Genomic DNA, 19,517 nt, shown 5'->3' with positions numbered 1-19,517 from the left:
ATTTATTGACTTATTTATTTTGAGTATAGTTCCACTCTTTATGGGAAGGAAAAATATAAGAGAAATTGTTTTAATTTCTCTCACCCTTCACTCTAAAAGGCAAAGGGGAATGACTTATCTGGTAAAACATGAAGAAAGACTGGGCAGGCATGAATTTTAGTTTCTTCTACCTTTCCCGGAGTAGCCTGTCTTCAGGATTCATTCACTCTCTGTGTCCTGCGGCAGGCCACGCCCTGTGAAGGGAGGACAGTGCTGCTGTGGGCATGCCTGGGAGTAATGCGGAAGTCGGGCTTATTCAGAGGTGAAGGGTTATCCTTCCAAATGCAGCCACGGTGCAAGCAAATACCTTTATCTCCATGTCTCTACCTCCTGAGTCTTATTCTCCAGGGCTTCAGAAAGCTCTAGAGGAAGAGTCAGGCCTTCTTACCTACCCTAAGACCCTAATGTGAGTGAAAATGGATCCAGCTGCTCCCTGGAGAATATAAACACATGGCTGTGTGTGAGCATGTCTTATGATCCTTGACAGCTTCTGTACCTATTTTCCTAATCTGAAATATAGATGAGGTTTTCGCCCTTGTTCCAAGGCCTTCATCCCAGAATAGTCCTCTTTTGCCTTGGCCAACAATAAAATATATGAGAGCTTGGGGTGCCTGGGTGGCTCAGATGGTTAAGCGTCTGCCTTTGGCTCAGGTCATGATCCCAGTCCCACATTGGGCTCCTTGCTCAGCGGGGAGCCTGCTTCTCCCTCTGCCTCTGCTTCTCTCTCTCTCTCTCTGACTCTCATGAATAAATAAATAAAACATTATATATATATATATATATATATATATATATATATATATATGAGCTTGTTTCATGCAATCTTGCCAAAGAGACTGAGAGTCAAGAAGGTAACCTCAGTAACTAGTGCTCCCTGTCAGTTTCCTGACTTGGGATTTCACTTGGCTGAAACTTGCATGCATTGTGATTAGAAAGTGCACCGACTTTCTCCAGGACTTTCCCTAGAAAATGATTTCACAGACCATTAAGGGAGTTTAACTAAAACTTGAAACTGTATTTTCAGAATACAGGTAGTAAACCCCTAACCAGTGTGCCTTGATTTCTAATTAAGAGCTGTTTTATCAGCATATGTTTATACAAAAATTAGAGTAGAAATCATCACTCTGGATGTTGACCAAGAATTAACACACTACAATCAGGAATTCAGAACATTTATTGCAAGAGCTGAATAATTGTAAATAACGTAGAACTGGCAAAGCAGTAACAAGGATAATTGTTTAGATATTTATTCTGTCAAAGTCATCAAACACCCCTCACAAACCGACAAAAATGTACTGCAATAAGCAATGCACCCCTACCCATTATTTTCCATTATACTGTGGAAAAATGTGAATTGCTATTTACAAAGTAATTTTATTTTTGGTAAGAACAAATTAACTATCAGATTAGCAAACCCTTTTTTTTTATTTTTTATTTTATTTATTTTTTTACTTTTAAACTGATGTTGAACCGTGGCATTAAGATAACTTTCACTTCTTTCAATAAAGACATTTTGTTGCATGCTATTTATTTGTTTAAATCATCTGTCATGCCTTAACAAAAACCTCCTAAGAATGTTCGAATTTGGATTTGTTTGCACGTGCAACTGAGATCTTATTAACATTAGTTGTCACTCTGTTGGTTTGACCTAAGTGACAAGATGCTGGTACCTGCCAGGCATTGACCGACTATGATAACAAACAGCTAAACAGCAATAATTAGAGATTTATCCCTTTATTTCCCCCAACTAGCCTACCTGGAGAATGTTCTGTTACATCATGAAGGCACAACACATTAAATATTTTGTGGCTATGGTCTAACACTTGTGTTACAACAACATTATCTTATATGAGGATCAACACAAACTCTGCCATTTCAACAAAGTTGTAGACACACATTTGCTCAGTTGAAACTATTTTTGAATAGTAATTTTTCTTCAATATATGCTAATTTTGATACATTAGTTTTGTATGAGTGACAAGTACAGGATATTATATTTACTTTCTGAAGGATAACACTTTCCCATTACTCTCTCACTGAATGCTACTAATTAAGTGATTTTGCTTTCGCCTACTTTGAAAACAAGGATGTCAAGAAAATGGGTTCTGAATTTCCAAGCTTTTGCAGAAGTTCTGTTTTTATATAAAGTTTTCATTTTATCTTTATTTTTTACAGAATCCTAGCATCATAAGCTGTCACAAAAGAAGCAAGATTCCAGAACCTCTTTTTTAAACACAAGTGTTTGAGATCCTTTGAACAATGTGTGTCAAGACAGACTACTAACGCAGAAACACCTCACTAAAAGAAACAACAAAAATAACGACAAAGAGGCAAATTAAGAAGAAGGAAAGAAGCAACCATAAAACACAGAGTTATGCTACAACATTTTTTTAGGTGAACGTTGTAAGTACACAAAAGTTGTTAATAATAACTTGCTTCTATTTACAAATACTTTAACACTGATTGACTTACAAGTATCCACTAACGTTGTTAACAGCACGATAGGTTTAATGCTTATCTTTTTAAGTTTCGCTTGAAGTATAATGTCAAGTATAGCAGTCCCAGCACAAATCAATGACAAAAAGAGCACAAGTTTCTAACTGGATATGTTTGTCAGTCACTCTACTCCATGGAACTTTCTTACTCTCCAAATGCATATTCTATCGTTCATAGCAGCAGTCCAGGGTCAAAAGTAAAATTCAATTAAAAAACAAAAAACAAAAAGGATATTTGCACAATGGAGTGATCTCCGGAGAGTTTAATCAATTCTAGTAAACAAGATCACATGGCTAGTAGAACTATCTTCTCTTTTATATTGTAAAATATTGTATCCTCCATGGTGCTAACACAAAGTTATGGATATCCCTGCTATAAAGGGGCATAGTTATAGAGATCTATTGAATACATAAAGCTCTGACACACACGGTATTAGCATGTCTATTTAGATTAAAGTTATTAGGTCCCATATAGCCTTTTTTTTTTTTTTTTTTTTTTTTTTTTAGAGTTGGTGCTCCTTCGGACTCTCAATAGTACCTCCTGCTTGCTTATAAGACTTCAGATTTGCCAGAGGAATGTCTGTCATGTGGCTGCCATTGTTGAAATGGCCTTCATTGGAGCCATACTGCTTACGGTCATTGAACTGGTTCCTGTTGTTATCTTCTTTCCAGGCTCTGGTAAGGGTGTGCCCATTCACAAGCTTGTCCTTCTTGACCCATTCTTTCTGGGGTGCAAACGTTGAGAGAGGAGATTTAGGGTGTTGATATGGACCCAAGCCAGGAGGCATCCAGCAATTATCAGAGTGACCCAAAACCAAGCACTCTTGAGTGCACATCTCTGTAGCTTCAGCTAATCCTCGGGGACCCAAAGGCCCATCTACAGAGGGCGAGAGACAGAATAAGAAAAGAAAGTGATTAGAATTTTAATGTAAAATTGTCTCCTTAGAGAAAAAGTGCATCGGTGATCTCATTTTCTCATGAAAACTGTAAGTTAAGCAATTCAAAGAATTCAAATTCTTTCAAGAATAACAGAAAGAATCAAATTCCTTGTGGAAGTAAGAATTATCTCTTTCCTTAGGCCTTCATTTATACCTAGAAACAGACACGAGTAAACAGATATATCATTTCTGATCAACTCTTTCTATGGCATATGTATTGTTACTGATTTATCTTCTAATTCTCAACAAAAAGCTCTTATTTATGAGAAATCATGAAAAACAGAAAAATTGTATGTGTGATGTTGAAAAATGTGTAAATGTAGAACTCCATAAAAACAAAATGAAAAACTAGTACTTGAAATACAATATTAAAAATAAGTACTCTAAATGGTTACATAAAATGTCATTTTTCCATATAAACACATGTTAATTTTATTTGAAATCACAATAAAATAATTGCACAACATTTTAAAAAATCAAAAATAATTTAAAGAATATTTTGATTAATGTGTATATTACTAAAGGAACACCTGGTCTGCTGAAAACATTCTGAAATCCAAGTAAATAAAAAGTCATTTGCATCCAAAGACAGCATTTGGTTCCTTCCAAGCGTAAACCATTTTCTATAATTCTAAGTGTATTAAATAACCCAGATTTCACTAGAGTGGAAGTCTAGCTAAGTTGCAAATTGGATCACATGAAATCTAATATTCAGGGGGGGAAAAGTCATTGTAGATATTTATCTACTGGTTTGTGTTTCTTTGCTTGTTTTTACTAGCAGGCAATCTAGAACATATATTTTAACCAAGATTTCAAAAGTAAACTCTTTTCTGATTATATAGAGGAAATTAACCTTTTACTGAAAAACAACAGCCAAATGATTTAGGAAAAATTTGTTTTGTTTCATTCTTTTCCCCTTGATTAAACAGTCAAGTGATAGGCTGGAAATTAGGAATTGATTTTACGAATGAGGTTACGTGGATAGGCAAGAATGGCTGAGGTATAAACCATTTTCAAAATAGAGAGTCATCAGAATAAAACCGTAGAAGACAAAAACATCCGTATGTTTGCCGCAACAACGATTAAAACACTAAACAACTGGAATGTGTATCTTTGCTAAAACCCAAGTTAGCACTACTCACATTTTTAAGTGCCCAATAATTGTGGTTTTTTAATATTAACATCTGTCTGTCTGATTAATATTCCAGTTATTCCTTGCATATAAAAATGCCTGACAAAATAGGTAAAAGTTGATGGCCAAAAGCTGAGACCCCAAAACACAAGCAACATCGCAACAGACACCGGTTGTGAAAACAACGTGGCTAAAATTTACTGTTCCCTACAGACTCAAATTTTAGCCATTTTTAAAATCTAAAATCTTCTCTTTAGAAAAACTTTAAAATTCTTTCTCATCTGACCTGTATTCCCATCCCCTCAAAAACGAACAGTTTTATTTTGTTTAAATACATGTTTGTTACTCAAAACTATTTCTCTCACAAACCTCCAATGATTACTAACTTCCTAGTATATTTAACAAACTTCTCTATGAGCCTTTCTTTGCCCTTTGAATTCTGCCCATGCTTCAAAAGTTCAAACTAATTTCTCCCTTTTAGGTTCATGGTGGTGTGCTCGGTGACTCTGTATCCACAAAGCTGATGCATTTTGCTTTAACCAATCAATGCTCCTTACATTGAGATCACAGGTTTAGAAGATGCTTTTGCCTCTTCTGTATTTATTTAATTACTTACTCTTTCAAGGTCAGCTTGCTTCCCAAGTACCACAGCTAACTTCCATGACTACACCAATTCAAAGCTCGTACGCACCTTGAAGATTTCCACAGATCTCTTACTGATGAATGACAAATTTCCTAACTGAGCTCCCTCAACTCTTGCCTTAATGATACTTTCATCTTGTGGGGGGCGGGGGTTCTGTACATTAATGAGGATCATTTTATTTTTGTTTTATCCCAACTAGATTTAAAATCCATTAATGGAAAAAAAAATGACTTCTCAAGTCTTCTGATCTCTCATAGTGCTAAGCAATAGTGATGATCTATGAACAATGTTAATTGTTAATTAAAATTTTATGAGGTTGAAAATGTTCTGAGAAATAATTAAAAATATTCTCTGCTTAAAGGCAGACCTTAATTATAATAGAAGATGCTGACTTCAGAATCATCACACCAAAAGTTTCCTCAACAACACATCTCTTTGCCTAGCAATACTTTGTGACAGATAATAAATGAATTATTTAACTTCTCTGTTAAATATATTCACTCCTTTCAAGACATCAGTGGAGATAAGGTAATGGCCAATTTGATGTGTAATCTAGCTTGAGGTCTAGACACCAACCTTTCCTTTTTACCTTTCTAGAACCATTAAGTTTTTGTTGTTGTTGTTGATACCGCCAAAGGAAAACAAATAATCAGCTACCACAGAAATATCAATAGAATCAGGTTTTTTATTGAGTACATAAAAAGGGGAGAAAATGCAAGATTATTTTTAAAATAGCTTTATCGAACATTCACTGCCCTCTCATTAAATTAAGAATATTATCCAGAGATTGAGAAAGTGTGAGTGTGTGAGTATATGTGGACCCTTAGTCTTCAGCAATGAGTGACACATTTTAACAAATAGTGTATATATACATTTTTCAGAACTGGTAACATTTATTTATTCCATAAATATTAAATATTTACTGAGCATGTACTATATGCTGACACTGTGACAGGCACCAAGAATACAGCAGTGAATAAAATCGATGTCAACGCTGTCCTCATGGAGTTTTCAGATAATATCTACCAATTATCTTGGTAGATAATTATTTTAAAACCAGTGAACAAAGAAGGAAGAAAAAGGTGTCCTTCGGAATGAATAGGTGTCATTACCCGTTAACTGATTTAGGAATGCTTGTCTCTCTTTTTTTTTTTCTTTTTTTTTTTGGAATGCTTGTCTCTTTACAAGGTAAAAGAGGGACTTTGTTCCCTGTTAGGTCATTTCTACCTTTTTCTGGAAGTTCCTCTTACAGATAATTGGCAATTGACGACATTCATAGTCAAAATGTATGTGTACTATACAAAATCTTTGACTCGTAAAAAAATGAGTTTCTTTCCATTAAGTAATATTAATCGCTCTTTGAGAATTGTACTTATGATTTATTCTTAAAAATAAATTTGAAGGCTTTGATAAAATGTGTAAGTAAATGTAGAGACATTTTGTAGATTCTTAGGTAAGTCTTTCAGGTACCTGATTGCTGTATAAGATTTAAGGATCCACCACAAGGTAGAACAGGACACTGGGATGAAAGTGTTTGTTACTTACAGCCCTGAAGGAGAAAAGTCCACCCCACACAGAGAACTGCACCAAGAAATAGGCTAAAAAGGAACTGGGATTTCAGGGGGCAGTTTATGCTTGGCAAATGGGGTGCGGGGTGAGTTGGTTTCCTAGTCTCTCCGTGGATTGACTAATTTGAATAATTTCTGAAATTCTAGGGCAGAGAGGATGTACCTGACACCTGGAGCAATTAGGGAGGGTACATAAGGACCTAGGAGTGTGGGAGCTCTAGAAGGGAAGTAGTGTGTGGTTTGGCCTTATTCGAGAAAGGGAACTCTAGTCAGGGCCTCAGAACTAAGACTGCATTAAAGGAAAAAAAAAAAAAACTATATTAAACTATATCACACCAGTTTCCTTACATGCTTGAGCTGCACTGTGGGAAAAAACACTTTGCTTTATGCTTTGGTAAGTTTTTATTTTGGAACATGACATTGAATAGAGAAATTTTTTCTTTTTTTTTTTTTCTTTTTGGAAAATAACAATGCTTCCAAGTTGTCAGGAATTGGTAAGAAGGAAAAAAAAAACAAAACATTTTTTAAATTAAAGAGTCCTGACAGTCCCTGCTCTAATCAGAAGCATGCTAAACATGGAAGTTTCCAATTCATTTCTTTCGGTTTTAGAAACAATGACTGAATTGTTTTATACTTTTTGAAAGGAGAAAAACATTCTTTCTAAGGCACTGATACTGGACGTTGTCACTTTCTAAAATATATTTAAAACTAATCATTATCCATCAAATATAGGGCACTTAAAATATCAGGAAAGTTTTGCTAATATTGTGAAGAGTACATGCACTAAGATACTGCTCTTTATCTTTGACCATGTTTATTTTTAATGTTATCACTATAAGTAATTATTTTAATTGATGACTAATTATAGTTATTTTCCACTCATAAGTTCCCTCAAAAAATGTTTACTGAATATCTATCATGTATCACATGTATCAGATCCTGTGCTGGATTCTTAATAAATGCCTTAAAATTTTACACTGGTGTGTGTGTGTGTGTGTGTGTGTGCACGCGCGCGCACGCACGCATCCACATGCATTTTCCCTGTTTCTCCAATTTTTTATTTACTTTCTTGTCCTACTTGTGCTACATCATACAGTATCTATTTAGAACCCAGGTTAGGATTCCAAACTTACCAATACTTTCTACAATTCCAGCATTATGCAACTTGTTTCCTTTCTCCTCAAAATAATTAAAATCCACCATCATGATTGTTCTAAAACTGAAGCTTTTATTGATTTTTTTTTTAAACCTAAATTCTTTGTTCCCTTTCAAAATCTGCAATCCATGGGTTTGGTTATCGTTCCAGGTTTTTGAATGTATAAAGACACAAGGGCTGATGAAACTATACAAGCCATCTGTCTCTGCATTTAAATGTTGAAAGCAAATACAAAAGCACATAACCGAAAGCTTGAAAGTTTTCTCAGTTAATATTTATATCAGGTGTCAGTGTATTTCTCTCTCCACCTTTGCACGGCTCACCTTCCACTCAAAACCCAGCAAAATACTTTTTCTATGGTTAGGCATCAACAGCTGTCAGAGAGCTGCTTGAATTGCTGACTTTTAAAGATGTGAGCTTAAAATGTGAGACTATCCAAGATAATGGATCTCCAGCTATATCTAAATGGTAGGATAGTTGAATGGGTCTTGATCTCATTTATTATACCCAGAAGCAGAACTGTTACTTCATTGATTAACTCACTGCTATAATTAAAGTACCTTCTGGCCTGTCCATGTACTTTTCAACCTGATGACATGAAACCTCTTGATTCCAAAGCTTGAAACTGATATTTAAAAAAAAAAAAAATCATGACACCTTTCATATTTCTGGTTAGGTTTCATACTATATGAAGATTTGGCCTTTTATGTGAATGAATTTTCTTTAGAATTTTTACTGTTGGGTAAAATAAGATTAAACAGACTGCCAGAATTGAATTGCAAAAGAGATAAGTCATTTTTTTATCATCTAGGATCAGACTCATCCCAACTCACACAATTTTTCATTTTGTTCAATTTTTATTATAGAAAAATACCTCTTCCATGCAGAACACATCTGATTCTCATGTTATAATGGCCTTTATTGTGATAAGAACATATATCACTATTTTTATGCAAAACATTTGTTCTTAAGTTCCAATTGTGCTGATTTCCCCAAGATTTTACAGAAGCAGGAATGGAGTATGCAGAGTTGTGCATCACTGAACACCTTATAGTGAAGGATGCATCCATAGATTTGGATTTGCTGACGCAGTTTCCCAGACCTCTAGGCACAACGATGAAATTTCTTCACTTGTTCTAAAGAAATTTCCATTTTATGTAAGCTTTTATCCTATAATGTTGTTTTGCACTTGCTGTTATTAAAATACTGAGAAAAATCTTACTCTTCATACTTATTTCTTGCCTAAATCAACTTTCCCATAATAAAATTTCAGGGAAACAAATATTTTCACTCACTACATTCGAAGTTAATTTTAACATCTCTAAGAAACCAATCCAAAAATATTAGTATTTTTACTAGCTCATTTTCACCATCATTTTTAGCTTATTTCTATTCTTCTTCTTTATCTTTTTCCTTTTTTTCATATCTTTCTGTTTTCTTTTCTTCTTTTTTGAGGCAAGGTATAAGAGCATAACAATTCCCTATCATTTTTGTGGATTACTTTGAATGGAAAGCTAAAGCTAAATGCTTATGCAAATATGGACGGCTCTGAAAAAAAATGTGCGATAAATTCATTTGCTAGGCACCCCTCCTATCTACTATTCCATCATCCCTTACTATCTTTATTGAACAGTTGCTGTTAAAAAATCAAATCAGTTAATTTGTTTCCAATCTAAATACGGCAAAAATTAATTTCAAATATGAGAGTTGGCGTGAAAAACAGAGGAAGTTGTTGAGCATTGCCCACATCCCCTTTTGATACATCGTTCTACTTCAGATCACATTACATGATGCCAAATCAAAATTTTTTTAAATCAGTGTCACATGGGAATAAATATCAGCTATTACTCTGCTCTCACACAGAAAAACAGTCGAAAGGTATAATAAATTCCACTGCCATGAACTGAGATTGGTATATGAAGTAGTATAGTGCAGTTATGTTGGTGGTCTAAAGTCCAAAACTAGATCTGGCAAATTTGAGTATACTTATGGGAAAAATATTTTTCATTCATTCATTCAACAGGTTTTGTTTGATCTCATGTTAGTTTCCAGAGATTGCTACATAGAACATCTAAAATCAGAACCGGTCTAGAAATCTCAGGTCACATGATCATCATCCATAGCTACGGCAAACAGAAACACATTTGAACCACAATAAAACAATGAATTAATATGGACTTCGTGAAAGTAATTTTAGATTTCTAAAAGATTTTAGCTCCCAGTTTCTCATCTCTAAATTGAGAGTAAGAGACTAGATTTTGATGAATGACCTCTACCGTTTTCTTATTCCCTTGTCAAATACCATTGTGGTTTGCCATAGATAATCAAACTTTTCAGTGTCATATTCATTTTAGTATTGAGAAGCCCCATACAGAGCAAAGGAATTATAAATCAATTTTTCCTATAGACTACTGTATTATTTAGGTCACATTTGGGTTTTCGAATGTAAAACTGTATTTAGAACACGTATTTAGATTTCTAAATCTAAGTAAAAAACCTAATGATTTTGGCAGAGTTTTAGCTTATAGCTCAGGTTTAAACCCTACATTGTGAATGCACCTACAGTCACCTTGAGAAGCAAATGCAAAAACCCACACCAGCAGGATTTGATGAAACCTTTGGTTAACAAGTAAACAAGGATTAAATGTTTTACACATTCCTCATACAGATTATTTTCCTTCGTCACAGATGAAAAGTCAACATTTGCAGATGGAGACAGTCCAAATACAATAACACACGACCAGCCCAAGCAGCAGACTCTCTGCAGGAGAGGATATTGCTATTTGGACAGACTTTATAGCTCACAAAGAATGGAGAGCACTTCATTATAAATCTTAAGCTTTCTTCTGCATGGCATAAGTATCAGCTGCTTTTTTCTCACCTGCAAAAGCTAACTGCTGCAAAGGAAATTATCTTTGATAATTTTTTCTATTAGCCATTATTAGTCTTTGATGTTGTGATCAGTTGAATGGGAAAGGTCTAAGGTTATTGATTCTTTAAATTAATTACCAATTTTGACCAAATTGCATGATGTGAAACACCTTATTTATTTATTTATTTATTTATTTATTTATTTATTTTTAAAGATTTTATTTATTTGAGAGAGAGAATGAGAGAGAGAGAGAGAGAGAGAGCACATGAGAGAGGGGAGGGTCAGAGGGAGAAGCAGACTCCCCGCCGAGCAGGGAGCCCGATGCGGGACTCGATCCCGGGACTCCAGGATCATGACCTGAGCCGAAAGCAGTCACTTAACCAACTGAGCCACCCAGGCGCCCTGAAACACCTTATTTACATTATTGCAGATCACATTTATCTTCTTCTATAGTTTACCATTTCTTTTGATTACATTTAGTATCTTTCATTTTAAGTATTCATTCACACATTGATATTTAATAGACTTATTCTGAATTATTCTCCACTATTTGCAATTTGCATTGTTTCTCAAAAAAAATGTAGTAAATCTTATTTGATGTGCAACACATTTTAAGGAGCCAATCGAAAGTGTTAAGAAATGAAGTAAGTTTTTACAGATTAATTTTAGGCTGAGATCCAAATTAAAAATGAAGATGCAAACAATGTAATCTTTTGTCTCCTTAAAAAAATTCTCAGTTGCTTATCCTTAGATAAGTTTTCACTAGGCCAGTAGTACACAATATTGTGAAGTAATCTGCCTTTACACAATCTCCAATGGTTCCCATATTTCAGAATGGGGATGAGAAATAAAAACTGGTCAACTTAACTTTCACTTGCACAGTGTGCTCTGATGATCTTCACCTGGGACGTTTATAACTGCAGCCTTGTTCCTCCCCTAGTCTGAGCTAGAGATTCTCAGGGTCTTCAGAGGGCATAGAGACTTGTTCCGGTTTATTTTAGGCATTGAGAAATTTGGAGGAAATTCTTTGCTAAGTTATTAAGAAATTAAAGACTCTACATATTTTAAAAGATGTCTGAAAGATTATTTTTAAATGGAGTAAAACATCAATTCTATGGTGTGTGTGATCTGTAGGGGTGGGTGTGTATGTGTGTTTATACCTGGATTATCTTTCCATAACTTTGAGATAACGTAGCATTGATCAGCGCTTCTCAAATGCTAATGTGCATATGAACCACGTGGGGAAATCAGTCAAATGACAATTCTTGTTCAGTAAATCAGGGGTCCTCAGTTCCCTCATTGCTAACAATCTCACAGATGTTGTTGCTGCTCATGTTCAAGGATCTCACTTCAAGATGCAAGGACATTGAGGATTTATCTACTTCCATTCTGTCTTGTCCCCCATGGTCCAAACAACTAAAGCTCTCATCAGAGTTAGCTGGTGGGCTTTTTAACGCATATATTGCTTGACCCCATCCAGGAATGCCGATTCTGTAGGCTTGGGGTGAAACCCCCAAATTTTCAATTTTAACAAGTTCCCCAGTGCTGTCACTTTTTCCTGATTTCTCCAGTCCATCACTAGTCTGTTTCCTTTTCCAGACCTCTAAATGTTGGATTGCTCAGTGCTCTTTATCTTGACTCCCTCCAGGTGAGCTCACATAATTGTGTGGCCTCACATGTCATATATGTAGTGGTGATTCCCCAATTTATATTTCCAGCACCATATTGTTCTCCTGGGCCACATTAGTATTATCTGACTACCAGCTCCTTAACATCATTTGAATTTCTTAATTGGCCGTTCCAAGTAACATAATTCTTGCTATTTTTCCTTTCCCCAAACCTGCTACTCTCTCTGCATTTACCATTCTTGTATATGGCACACTGCTTGCTCAATTCAGATGAAAAAGAGAACAAGAAAGGAATAAGCCTTGGCACCTGTTAGGCAGAAATCTAAAATGCCTCTCCCCTCAATATTCTCTAACCTATCCCTGGGGCCATGAATAGGGTAAGATATCACACAAGTGATTGTGTTACATTATATGGCTACTATGGACTGAAGGTTTCTGTCCCCCAAATTCGTATGTTGAAGCCCCGATACCCAATGTGGTGGTATTTGGGGGTGGGACCTTTGGGATTAGATGAAGTTTAAATGAGGCATGACAGAGGAAAACTCAACAACGGGATTAGTGCCCATATAAAGGAGAGACAAAAAAGCTAGCTCCCTCAATTGCAACGCCCTTCTCCCTCTCCTCTACCCTCTCCTTCCCTCCCCTTTCCCCTCCCCCTCCTCAGCCCAGTGAGGATATAGCAACAAGGGGGCTGTCTGTAAACCAGGAAGAGGGATCTCACCACACACCAATTTTGCCTGCACCTTGATCTTGGACCTCCCAGCCTCCAGAACTGTGAGAAATGAATGCTTATTGTTTATGCCACTCAGACTATGGTACTCTGTTATAGCAACCCAAACTAAGACAATGTCAAAAGGGACATTGCAGACATAATAAAGTCATTTATCAACTAATAAAGTTGACTTTTATTTAAATAAAAGAGGGATTATCCGGTAGGTCTAATATCATCCCTTGAAAAGCAGGGAGTTTTCTCTAGCAAGAGGCAGAAGGGAGCTCATATTCAAAGCACAAGAAGGATTCGATATGCCACTGGTGGCTTTCAAAATAGAAAGGAACACACAGAAAGGATCTGAGAGCAGCCTCTAATGGCAGAAAGCAACTCTAGCTTGGCAGCCAGCAGGACAACAAGGATCTTAGTCCCACAACCATAAGGAACAGGATTCTGCTAATAATCAAAGTTAGCTGAAAAATGGATTCTTTCTCAAAGCCTCCCGAGAAGAGTTCAGTCCGGCTGATACCTTGATTTCAGTCTTGTGAGACCCTAGGCATGTTGAGCCCACTTGGACTCATGAGATAATAAATGGATGGAAGCTGAGAGAATATATTTGTCATGCTATAACCAGCTAAACTGTAGTAACTTATGACTCAGCAATAGAAAACTAATATAACATCTGCCATTTACTCAAGACACAAAGTTCTTTAGTCTACCTACTTCTCTGAAAACCCACCAGCTCAAGCCACTATTACTTCCTAACAGGACTCCTCCTTCCACTTTTTTTTTAAGCTCAATCCCCAACATGGGGCTTGAACTCATAATCCCAAGATCAAGAGTTTCATGCTCTACTGACTGAGTCTTCTTACACTCTTTTGACATTCCAATCTCTAACTAGAGGCCTCTATCTATCTATTTCAATCAATTGATAGATAGAGACATAGTTGACCCTTGAACAACATTGAGGTTAGGAGCACGGAACCCTATGCGTTGAAAATCTGTACATAAATTTTGATTCCCCCCAGATTTAACTACTAATAGCCCACTGTTGACCCCAAGTCTTACTGATAACATAAATAGTTGATGAACACGTATTTTGTATGCTGTAGGTATTATATGCTGTGTTCTTACAATAAAGTAAGCTAGAGAAAAGAAAATGTTATTAAGAAAATCCTAAAGAAGATACATTTGTAGTACTGTACTGTATTCACCAAAAGAAAAAAAAATTCATGTCCAAGTGGACCCATGCAGTTCAAACCTGTGTTGTTCAAGGGTCAAATGGAGTTATAAGCATATAACTAATGTACTTATATTAGTTTCCTATTGCTGCTGTAACAAATTACCACAAACTTAGTGGCTTAAAACAACATAAGTTTATCTCTTACAGTTCTGGATATCAAAAGTCTGAAATCAATTTCATTAAACTAAAGTCAGCATGTCGACCGCACTGCTTCCTTCTGGAAACTCTGTGGGGAGAATCCATCCCCTTTCCTTCTTTCAGCTTCTAGAGACCATCCACGTTCCTTGACTTCTGGGTCCTTCCTCCATTTTAAAAGCACGTCTCTCCAATCTCCACTTCTTTTACCACATCACACCCTCAAACTCCTCCTGAATCCTTCTTATAAAGACCGTTGTGATTACATAACACCTAGGTGGATAATCCAGGATAATCTCCTCATCTCAAAATCTGAAATTTAACCCCACAACAGCAAAGTCCCTTTTGCCATGACAGATAACATTGTCACATGTTCTGGGGACTAGGTTATGAATATATGTGAATATACTCAGCCTAACACAATACTTAAAGCAGAATGCCTCACTCCTTTGCCTCCCATCACATCAGAGTAAAAAACATGCTCCTTTGCATGGTCCAAAAAGTCTCACATGACCTGGCTCCTGCCCAACTCTCTGAACTCATATCCCTCACATATTCTCCTCAACCCCACCTTACTCTGCTCCCTGACTTTCTTGCTGTGCCTCCGATACACCAAGATTCATGAGGTCTCAGGGCCTCTGGATTTGCTATTATTTCTGTCTGGACTGTCTTTTCATTGGCCTTAAAGAAAATCACTCACTCACTGCATTTAAATTTTTCTTCAAATTCAATCATACATGCATTTCCTGAGCACTTTATAAAAACAAAATATCCTCTACCCACTCTATTTCCTTACCTAGCTGAATTTTCCTTGAAAGCACTCATTGCTACCTGCCACAATTTATTTATCTGTTAATGATCTAGCTCTCACAGTAGAATGTAAGCATCACGAAGCCAGGTAATTTGCTTTTTGATAACTGCATGTATTACCATGGCCTGGGACATTGTAGATAATTACTGGGTATGTTTCGAAACAAAGGAATACATAAAGTTTGTTCTGAGCCCCAGATCAGCGAGCTAACATTAAAAACTTCATAAAACATTATGTGACAAGTAATTTACACTGAGAAAATAGTAATCAAATAGTTTTTACCTGTACATGAGAAACATTGCTAAGAGTTCATAGCATAAAACTTCACTAAGATAATACTTGGAATGTCTAGGTGGTATTAATAAATGCAAAATAGCTGCATTCAAAAGCACTAATGCACTACCCTACTTTGGTGACAAAGCAAGTGGAGTCCGCTAAAGTGAAACATAATTGGGTTGCTTCCTGTGTCCTATCAAACTACTTGATCATGCCAGAAAGTTCATAACTCCTTTAACCATCAAAGCTTTTTAGATGTCTTCAGAAGTCCAGAGTCACAGGATCCATAACAAAATAGTTCTTGAAAGCCTGAGGACACCAAAGTAATTATTAGCCATTATTCTAAAACAGAGCCCTAATGAGATGCAGATAATTGTGTAGAATTTAGCTCTTTGGTACAGGTATGTTCAGGTAAATGGGAAGACATTTAGAAAAAATTAAGTTGATTAGGGAATGTATTGAAAACTTAAATGTAGTTTAAACTCTGTAAATATACTGGCTTAAAACTCTAAAAGATGAAATTATTTTTCACGAAATTTAGGGGAAAGTGTGATTTTATTTTATTTTTTAAAAGGATTTTATTTATTTGACAGAGAGAGACACAGCGAGAGAGGGAACACAAGGTTGGGGTGTGGTGGGAGAGGGAGAAGCAGGCTTCCTGCTCACATGACCTGGCTCCTGCCCAACTCTCTGGGACCATGACCTGAGTCAAAGGCAGACACTTAACGACTGAGCCACCTAGGCGCCCTGAAAGGTGATTTTAAAAGAAGCTAATATGTCACATTAGATTACATGTAGAATAACATGGTAATAGTCACTGCTTAAATTCAGTGGTACATAAAGAAAACTACTCTAAAAAATGAGAAGTTTAATGTTATATTTTGAAAGAATCTCCTAAGGGAACTGTTGAAAACGGCATTACTTCATTATTGAAAATGGCCTGTATAATAGACTATTGTGGAGAGAAATCTTGCTCTCTCAGGGTGATGCATAGAATTACCCATTCCAATCTAAAATGTGTGTTTATCTCTGAATGCACCTTGCAAATCCAGAGAAATTACTTCATTAATATCAGTCTTTGAAAGATAAATTTGTGTTACATGGGAATTTTATAACATCTATACAAATTCAGCTGAGATTCCCTGCATTATTTTCTGCTCTGCCTATTGCCAATCAGAGACCATAGTTTTCTGATACAAGAAAACACCTCTTTAATATTTTGATGTTATTGGTGGTTGGCCCTAACTCCCAACTATTCAAGAGACATAATGTGGCCATATTTATCACCAACAACTCATTGTCATTATGATTCTATGAGATGTAAATCATTATCCTTTTTTTGAGATAGAAAAACTTCATTGCAACATCAATGTACTTTACCATCTAGACAAAAATATTTATAAATTTCTCAAGATTAAGCTTATCTTTACATGTAAAATTTTAGGCAAACTAGCATTATTCTCAGAATAGAGTTTCAGAGTAAAAGTAAGAACACAAAAGGAGGGATGGGCCTGCCATTAATTCTGTATCCAGGAGAAAAAAATCTTGGTAAGCAAAATTTGACCTTCTATTCTGAGGGGCCTTCTTTTTTCTTCCTCTGGGTTATTTCAATAATTTCTTTGGAGGAGTTATGGCTAATCACATCTGCTTCCTATCTAGGTCTGCTATCCCTTTGCAATTAAATATATTTTATTATCTTCCAATACATCTCATCAAAATGACCTGTCTCTTGGGCATAATTGGTGGTTGGCTACTCTGACAAACTCATTAGTCTTATAATGTTATTGACTAAAATGCTAAGTGTTATCCTTTGGAACAATATCTACATCTCAGTAAGAGCCACAGGAAGCCTTTTCAACTCATACACATGAAGGCTTGAGGCAGGAGGGCAGATGAATAGGATTTAGAGACAGAGAAGGCTTTGAGGCATCCATCAAATCTCCAGGGGAAAATATGGCTCTCCACAAGCTGGGTACCTAGTGTACCTTTCAATGTCCTGACATGGAAGAGATGGCACTCAAAAAGATTAATGAAAAGAGTTTGATGAAAGAACTCTTCGTGGAGTGTGGGCTGGGGAAAGTGAACTAATAAAAAGTAGGGAGGGAGGCAAGGACCTAGAAAAGTATAAAATTATTACCAGTCCCATACCTAAAGGGATAAGGAACAGGGAGAGCGGAAGGACTTGAAATCTAGAAAGAACTATGGAAGATTTGGAAGAATGTATTCAGGAAACCAGAAAGCGAACAGATAAGATAAATTATAAAAGATAAGAGCAAGTGTGGGAAAGTCTTTGTTTCTGCTTTTTTTTAATGTAAATCACTAGACACAAAGCCAATAAATACCCTTCCAACTGAAATCCAAACTCAAAGGCTTGACTGGTCCAAACACGGTTTCAAAATCCTTTATGGTCATCCACCACAAATCCAAGTGTGATCAGTTTGGAACATTTCCTATTAACTATACATAGTATGTAGGGCGATTACAAGGATAATAACTCAGAATAAATATTTTTTAAAAATTCAGAGTAGCCATGTGAGTTGATAAAAAGAGAGCTGGTAAGAATGAATGAAATATACAATTGTCTTCTTAATATTGTAGTAAAAATTCTTGAAATGTTGCACTTCACATACTCACCAAAAATCACACTCTTTGTATATATAGATCATAACAAAAATAACTAACCTAGTATATATTCATTGAAAGTAAAACTTATTATAAATTCATAAGTCATAGGTTCTGTGTCTTTTTGACTTTATGCAGTAAAATATGGTTAAAGCCCCTGATTCTTGTTTCGAGTTCTTGAGTTGGCCTCTGTGCCTCAGTCTACCACATCAATAAAATCACAAGACAGCTGGTCCTTGCCAAACATTATCAATACTGCTTAGGATGTCAGTTAGTTTCTCTCTAATAGAAGTAACCTGCACAGTGAACCTTTACTTTTTAATCTAGATGACAGTCAAAGGTCCTGAGATCTGTGAACCTTTGGCAAGATTTATAAAGTTAAGCTGTCATCTAGAACAATTGGTATGGCTTTGGTTCAAAATCAATCCCTAAGAGTATTCTGTATCTGGCTGAAATGCCCCCAAAATGTTCTCCCTGTCAGCATGGAATGTAAATAGAACAACAAAAGCATCTTTTGCAGCCATGCTAAAACTACTAAATTACTTGGAGATACTACTTGGGGAATCTATCTATCTATCCATCTATTCATCCATAAGCTTGCGATCTTCAAGTTACCAAGTTGACAGTAGAATTAATTTTGTTAATATAACTAGATTATGTAGGTTTTAATTATATCCTCCAAGCCTCATTTTGCTAAGAGATGACACAGATGAGAGAAGATAAAATGGTGTTATTGGATTAAATAGACTATTTAAGTATATATATGAATATATACCAATGGTTACAATCTGTCCTTTAAATTCTTTGACATAAAGTTGAAGAAAGCCAGTCATGAACCAGGAGACAAACCAAAGATCTTCCTCAAATGCAGGGTGTTAATTTGCCATGAGAATTTTTTTTCCTGTGATAAAATAAGGATTCAAGGACTTTTTTAAATATAGGCTTGTTTGCAAAGGATGAGAGGTTGGTATCTAATTAGTTTTACAAAAAGAACTAGAAATGACAACTATAAACCATATTTTCCTTACATAAAGATTCATCTTGAAAGTTGGTATTCAGGTGAATGGGTAGCAATTAAGGTGAAGGTGACACTGAAGACTTATTTGTATTTATATTAATTATTTTTGGTTAATGATCATCACTATTATTTTAGGAGCTAATGCTGTTTGAAAGTGTGTTATTTGGTTGTCTGCCTATCCCAAAGCCCTTTGGGTCCCTAAGATGGTCAAGTCAACACATGAAATTCAAAG

At 35.8% G+C, this 19,517-nt stretch overlaps 1 protein-coding gene across 9 annotated transcripts in view; it reads right to left on the bottom strand.

Moving 5' to 3' along the window:
* Positions 1 to 1,382: 1,382 nt before the first annotated feature.
* PCDH9 (protocadherin 9) overlaps positions 1,383 to 19,517 on the bottom strand; it is a 921,308-nt gene continuing 903,173 nt past the window's right edge. For 8 of the 9 annotated variants that reach the window (XM_073894451.1, XM_073894452.1, XM_025875262.2 and 5 more), the window contains one exon: positions 1,383 to 3,411. In XM_073894451.1, coding sequence (XP_073750552.1) covers positions 3,038 to 3,411 — 374 coding nt within the window. In that variant the 3' untranslated portion in view covers positions 1,383 to 3,037. The remainder of the gene's footprint in view (positions 3,412 to 19,517) is intronic. The other variant, XM_073894459.1, reaches the window with a different exon arrangement.

Source organism: Callorhinus ursinus, unplaced genomic scaffold, assembly GCF_003265705.2.
Source record: "Callorhinus ursinus isolate GAN/ISIS: 27379988/994484 unplaced genomic scaffold, GSC_fseal_2.0 scaffold7, whole genome shotgun sequence".
Taxonomy (NCBI): Eukaryota; Metazoa; Chordata; class Mammalia; order Carnivora; family Otariidae; genus Callorhinus; species Callorhinus ursinus.
The sequence above is the reverse complement of the archived record's forward strand: the minus strand, read 5'-3'. Positions and strand labels throughout refer to the sequence as shown.